Genomic DNA, 7,117 nt, shown 5'->3' with positions numbered 1-7,117 from the left:
TATTAATAATAATTTTAATATAGATGAGATTTTATTATATTCATATATAAACAAACTGGAACCTAGCACGAACCAGATCAAAGGACAGCCATGATGACGTCACAATGACGTCACTGAGACCCTACCTAAGGGACTCAATCTAACTAACTGGCCAGACCATTCTATAACAGCGTAGCACGCACACATTCTTGTGATTACAGAGATAGTCTGAATAACAGAAAACAACACACAAAAGTGAAGAATATTTGAAGAATATTTTCTTCATTTGTAAGAAACAAGTGGAAAAAATGGAGCTGAACTTCCTGGAAGTAGAACCATCAACCACGAGTTTTTACTATAGTGTCCTGGAAGATCAAGTAAGGACACATTTGAAGGACAGCAAGGTGAGGCTCTCCGAAGGTACTGAGGGGAGACTCAACTTGGATATTCGAGAGGATTTGTTGGCAATGTACCTAGATGACAGAGAGGTGCTGGTGGATGAGGTACAACAGCTGAAAGATGAAAGAGAGGTGCTGGTGGATGAGGTACGCCACCTGAAAGACCTGCTGGACAAAGCTCAGAAAAGAAATTGCTCTACATGGAGAGCTGCTGAGAAATCGCAGGCACAGACTGCAGTCGTCAAGGACCTGCAGCTCAAAGTGAAGGTCATGAAAAGAGAGAATGAGGACCTTCACAAGGAACTGGAGACGGTGAAGTCAGTCGCAGCAAGAGCCCAGGCTTCTCGTCAAGCCCAACGCATGAAAGACACAGGCGTTCTTGAAAATGAACGCCTGCGTTTCCATCGGGAGAAAACCTCCCTGCTGGAGGAGCTTAACGTTTTCAAAAATGAGAACAACAACCTCCTTGCAGCTCTAGAAAAAACTCGAGAAAAGCTCCTGAATGGCCGCCAACAATGGGAGAAAGAGAAATTCTCCCTCATGGAAGACATAAAGAAATGTAAAGCTTCCAGTGTGACTGATCTTAATGAGATGGCGGCTGATTTAAAGAAGGCACAAGAGCTGGCAAAGACCTTATATTTCCAGTGGCAGGAGGACAAGGTTTCCCTCCAGGCAGAGCTGGAAAAGTCCCAGAGCTGCAGCCCTGCCCAACATGATGAGATTAATCATCTTAGAACTTGTCTGAAAAGTGCAGAGCATCAGCTGGACTTGCTCAAGGGAGAGAAAGAGTTCTTTTAAAAGGAACTGGAGGCAAAGATGTTAGCCACCAGAAGTGCCCAGGCCTCCCAGAAAGCCCAGCTGGAGAAACACAGAGTGGAGACAAAAAGGATTGGTGCTGTCCTCAGAAAGGCATATGCTCTGCAGACGGAGTACAGCCGCTTGCTGGAAGAGAAGAACTCCCTGGTGGAGAACATGGAAAAATCCAGAGCCTCCTATGAGGTTGACATTGACAATTTAAAAAAGGACAATAACCAGCTGACAGCTGCTGTGACGGATGCAGAGAGACAGATGAGGACTAAACATCTCCAGTGGCTCAATGAGAGATTTTCCCTCCTGGACAAACTTGAAAAATCCCAAAACAACTTTCACAACTTCCAACTGAAACTCAAGGAAGAAAAAGAGGCCCTCCAAGTTGTGGAAAAAGAGCACCACCGCTTGCTACAGGAAAAACAGCTGGAGTTGGAGTCAACAGAGCGCTATATGAAGGGTGAGCTGGAAGAGCACCGCCGCTTGCTGCAGGAAAAACAGCTGGAGTTGGAGTCAACAGAGCGCTATATGAAGGGTGAGCTGGAAGAGCACCGCCGCTTGCTGCAGGAAAAACAGCAGGAGTGGGAGTCAAAAGAGTGCTGTTTGAAGGGCGAGCTGGAAGAGATCAAGAACCAGCTTTCTCAAAAGACAAAGAAGAAGAAGTGGTACAGAAGATTAATCTAATCTAATCCTGACTCCACAATGGCTCCACAATTCCACGATCAGCAAGATAAAATGAAATCAGATAATTTTGTACTTTTACAGAAAAAGTAAATGGAGGGCCAGCTGAAACATCTTCATCCACACAGACTGTAACCCTTGCATTTTGTTCAGTTATTTCTCTTCTTATGTGCAATAAGAAAAGTAACATCATTTAAATAATGTATTATTTGGTCTGTTATTAATAAGAATTTAAGATGCACGATAGTAATAAGTGTTTTGAGTTTACTTTAGAAGCTTATAGTTGTAGATTATAAGCTGTCACAAAGTGGTGCCGTTTTAAACAACCCTTTGATTAATCGTTTAACCCCATTTGCAATATATATACTTTTCTTTGTGGAAACTTACTTCACTACAGTACAGTAAAAAAAAGATAAAATTCATCTTAGGCAAGTAGGCTATATTATTATTATTATTATTATTATTACACTACTACTACTACTACTACTACTACTTAGTAGGCTTTGCTGCTATGCAGTTAAATTAATGTGGTTGGCGTATTCTTTTCTGAAGTCTAGTTTTAAGAATAGTGGAAGTTACACTTTTTTTCTTCCTCCATTTCTGGCGCCCTTAGCATTTGCCTATACTGCCTATGCCACGGGCCGGCCCTGGTCTTCCAACCGCATTTAAAGGCAAACATGCTTATCTGTTCTAGATGGTTACATGTGGAATTAAAAATATACTAACATGCAGTACATTGCAACAGAACATTTGAGCTGGCACAACAAGGAACCTTAGAGAGCTCTGGCAAAAAAAAAGTTACATTTGGCTCTGTGTATGGCCACAAAGCAGCACATCATCACACATTTGTAGACATATTCATAGATTATGTTGTAAATAAAAGTTTGTTTACTTTGTAATCATTGAGCTGGAGGATAAAAGTATTGCCACTGTGATAACTTTCCAAAGCTGTAACGTCCCTCCTTGTATTATAAACAACTGACTACCGGTACTGTTTTGGTGTTTCATAAGCCTTTAGACTCACTGATATGTTATTAGACTTTCTGGACCATATTTCACCATCTTGTGAGTACCTGTAAAACACCCACACATATGCGTATTTTTAGCTCAGTGCTGTTTTCGGTCAGTAAAACTGGGTTTTAGCATTAGAAGGGATGTTCTTGCAGTTTGTACTCTCTTATACAGTCTTTTTTTGCAAACTGTGTCCCCAGTCAGCCAGGTTAGACCTTCATCTGGGTCAGGTCTTTTCCCCTTTGAGCCTTCTTTAAGGTAACGGTTGTCTGGGTCGAATAGGATTGGGGCCCTCTATCCAGACTTAAGTTAAGCAGCTCTGGCCAGGAGATTGTCTGTACTAATGACTGAGGAGGGATGCTGAGTTTGTGTGGGACCTGTCTGGCCTCTCGAAGAGATGCTTTTCTCACCACAACCTCCTTGTTTCAACCAATCCTCTGCTTCTGGCCTGCTTGTGTAAGACACCTCTTCAACACCCTGCCTGTCTAAGACCGTTCTTTTATCAGAAGACTTGCTCTTCCTTGTCAAATTGAAGCGTTGGCAGCAAAGTCTGATCCTCAACCACGTGAGCCAAGGCCTGAAGAAATCCTCATCAATGACCTATCCTTGTCTTATCTACTCTCTCATTCTAATTCTATTACTGACGGAGCTCACTGTCTTTCGCTTCTAATGTTTGTGTGGAATTGACAGCGCTTATTAGCTTGACAGATACAAAAGGGCAAAGACTGTTTTGGATTAAGGTTACTATTGTTGCCAGAGTGAGGTTAAACCAACTCTTTCGGCTTTTGAAAAACTTATTGAGAAGCAAACCCAAATGAGTGTTTTAATTCAAACATGATTGCGTTTTATGGGGTGATGCATGAGTATATAAATACTACATGAAGTTTTTTAAATGGCTCTTTGCCTACAAACTACAAGATCTTTGTATTGTAGCTGCATATGTACTGTACTAACTGCATTAGGAAGCCAGAAGGACATTTTGGTCTTTCTCATGCACAGTGGTCCTGCTACAGTGGCACATTTGTGTTGTCCTGTCACTCTGCTTGTGTGCTGCATGCCTCCCCTCAAACACGTAGGCTGGCATGTGGTTTGGCAGCCAGAAAGGGGGAGCTCAGGACTCCCGTGTCCAGTGCTGTAAAATGAAATAAGATACACTCAGGTGTCAGAACAGAGAGGAAGGCTCCCAGCTTTACCTAGTTTTCCTCTCAGTTTTGGTGACTTCTGCACACTGGCACTACCTTATTCTGCTGTTTTTCAATAATGCAGAAACTCTCTCAAAGTGATTTTGGAAAATCCTGTTTTGAAGAAAAACAAAGAACAGCCCAACAGTCTGAAATGTAAAGATGTTCATTTGCTCATGATATGAAGCAGGAGCCAGAAAATGTGGCATTTTTGTTCATAACACCTAAATCAATCTGTAGTATCTATAGTATGTAAAGAATTCACAGTGTTTCTTGCACATCAAACATAGTACAATTTAAATCCATGGGGGGAATGGTATGTTGTAGCATATGTTCTGTCCTCCTAAATCAGCACAGCATGTAACATGCGTTATCTTTCTTGGACACACTGTACTGTTGGTGGTCAGTCAAAGTTCAGTCTGTTGTGCTTGTGCCCTAGTGTTGCCAGGGGATTAAGCGGTAGTATCTTGGCACAGTCTCAACGGACAAAGCATCTGGTAGAGCAGAACGGAATCATTTGAACGGCCTTCTGTTTGGCACTAGCCATGATATGTACATTGTGCTGCACATGCACACGCTCTCACACGCACAATATTTTTTATCTCTGGAGTAGAATGTGCATCAGACCACTTAATAAATGCATTGTGTGTGTTGGGCACACTTGTAATGTACATAACTTGTACAGGCCATATAGGTGACTCATAAAGGGGCTTTCCGGTTTAATATGTCCAGGCACTGTTGGTTGTTACCCCAGCCCTACATCCGTCAAGTGATAAACAGTTGGAAAAGATTGCGGCAGTTACCCCACTCTGAAATTTACAGTTTGGATATACTGCATAGAGGTTTTGGTCCTTGGGACTGGTTTGGAAATAAGTATAGTGGCAGCCAGGAACCAGCATTTGGCACCAAACTGAGGAGTTGCTTAAGGACAGTGTCATTAAGGCACTGGTGGTTTTAACAGCTGGGAACAGTAAGGGTTGAGCCTGCCTTTGGTTCAGCTGTAAATACATCTAACACACTACGGTCGCTAAGGAAGTTGTGGCTGTTCTGCAGTTCAAGGTTACACAGCAGATGTGTCATTTCTCTAATAACTATTTTTATACATATGTATGATGTAAATCATAATGATGTATATATCCATCAAGTAGACAGATGCTTCATCTCTTGCAATATTATGCAAAACATTTGGATATAATGGCAGCTAGTTAGGCTAAAACATACTTTAGAAGTGTCTAAAGAAATGCATGTATTTAGAAACTTTTAACTTGCTCAAACCTGAGCCCAAACATAAATTGTTCAATAGAAACATATAGCCTTATTAGAGGCCTTGACAGCAGGGAGTCCATGCAGCCAACCCACAGAAATCCACGTGTTTAAGTTCAGATTTTCTATATTTACACCCGTTTCCCCAAAACTGGAAACTACAGGCAATGATTGCTTTCATTAAGTTTCTCTTCATAGGCAGGATGACACCATCCATCTTCATGTAGTTGGTTTGACTACACAAGACACGCATGAAGGTGCACTTTCCACCACATAATGCTGTGCTATGAACACCCATTGTGAGGGTCAGGTCATCACAGACCTGTGAGGGAACATGATGCACTGTCACATTTCACCTCCTGGGGCGTTTTATGGTCAGATTGAATGGTCTCTTGTGAGCGTCTGTGAATGTTTAAGTATTATTTTGACACTGAACACGCTGGCGGCGCAGAGGTCAGCGTCCACTGAGGTTTATGTAACTGGATGTTTAATTTCTCAATTCAGTCCAGCGGTGGGTGTTGAATATGATGACAGACAAAACAACAGCTCATCTTGAGTAACACTTGTCTTCATAAAAAAAAAGTCACGTCCTGTCCATTAGGAAATATAATAATTGAGAAACATGCAATTTGCCCCCATGAGCGGAATGGATAACCCTAGAAGTTGAAAAATATAATCTAGTTATACCAAGTAACGTAGCTTCTCTAGTGGCTTTGTGGGTGTTTAGGTAGGTAGGTAGGACTTTGACTTTATTTCAGTGGCTTAGTTGAATCAGCACACATACTTGTATTGGATTTTTATTTTATTAATCAAAAGAATTGTAGATTGCGAGGTTACTCTCAGTAAACTGACAAATGGTAGGTGCCATACTCTCCCACACAGCTTCTGAAGATGTTGCATGCATTTCTCCTTTAAGATGATTAAAGTGTGATCCTGAGACAGGCAGTCAAAGGGATAGCTGACTTCCTAATTTTGTTCTGAGTCTCACCTCTGTGGTGTTTAATTAATGGTTATGTGTAAGCAGACATATCAGCCAAACATTTAAAGGACCATACCTGGTGTTTTCATCCTATTAGAACACAGCAACTGACATGTGAAGGGCAAAAACAAGGAAAACACATTGGAAATGTAAAAGTGAGCAAGGAGAGTCAGACAACTACATAGGGCGATGGAACCGTGGTGAAGAGTCACACAACATTGATGATTTTGTTTTTGTAAAACTGGATAAACAGCAGAGTGTAAAATATGCCAGTGATCTGTACACCTGTGAGACAGGAAACACAGCAAACCTTTTCCCCCATTTGAAGCTTGAAGCCTGAATATTTAATACATATGATTTCTTGTTCCATTCATCACTCCATCCGTTATCAACCACTTATCTGGGGTCAGGTTGTAGTGAGCTAAAGGGAGCTAAAATTTGCAAAGGCCTTGGTCTGCAAAGTCTAAAAATAGCAGCCAAACTTTGCTATGTACCTTACATTTAAGTGTCACTGGCCCCGATATGATAAGGTAAGTGACCTGATAGGGGGTTGATTGAAGTGTTAGCTATCATATGACTCACCTGTTCTAGACTAAAGCTAAAGTCCAATGTCAATCACAGTCCCGGCCTGTACTTTGGTCGGTCTCCATAACGATGCGAGGCTGCCGACCAGCATATCAGTCCTGAATGCTATGAGTCCACTTTAGCGTTTACACTACGGGCACGATCCAGGTTGATCTCAGCAAATAGAATGAATTCTTCAAACAAATGAACAGGCAGACCAGCGGGTGGGACAGCTCCATCAGCCCAAATTCCTG

General features: G+C 41.8%; 2 protein-coding genes across 2 annotated transcripts in view; both read left to right on the top strand.

The window, feature by feature from the left end:
- Positions 1 to 7,117, top strand: part of pparab (peroxisome proliferator-activated receptor alpha b) — a 32,804-nt gene that overhangs the window by 7,894 nt on the left and 17,793 nt on the right. The window lies entirely within an intron of this gene.
- Positions 1,180 to 2,204, top strand: LOC109972762 (myosin-10-like). The gene is made up of 2 exons (XM_020621884.1): positions 1,180 to 1,586; positions 1,662 to 2,204. Exons 1-2 carry the CDS (start codon positions 1,194 to 1,196, stop codon positions 1,866 to 1,868), a joined length of 600 nt encoding a protein of 199 aa, XP_020477540.1. The 5' UTR covers positions 1,180 to 1,193; the 3' UTR covers positions 1,869 to 2,204.

Source organism: Monopterus albus, unplaced genomic scaffold (assembly GCF_001952655.1).
Source record: "Monopterus albus unplaced genomic scaffold, M_albus_1.0 scaffold7.1, whole genome shotgun sequence".
Taxonomy (NCBI): domain Eukaryota; kingdom Metazoa; phylum Chordata; class Actinopteri; order Synbranchiformes; family Synbranchidae; genus Monopterus; species Monopterus albus.
This window is presented reverse-complemented; position numbering and strand designations above follow the sequence as displayed.

Excerpts from the sequence above, each read along its gene's own strand:
- LOC109972762 (XM_020621884.1), top strand. The coding sequence starts at position 1,194 with ATGTTAGCCACCAGAAGTGCCCAGGCCTCCCAGAAAGCCCAGCTGGAG. Across the intron at positions 1,587-1,661 it reads AAGTTGTGGAAAAAGAGCAC|CGCCGCTTGCTGCAGGAAAA; the intron begins CACCGCTTGCTA and ends CTGGAAGAGCAC.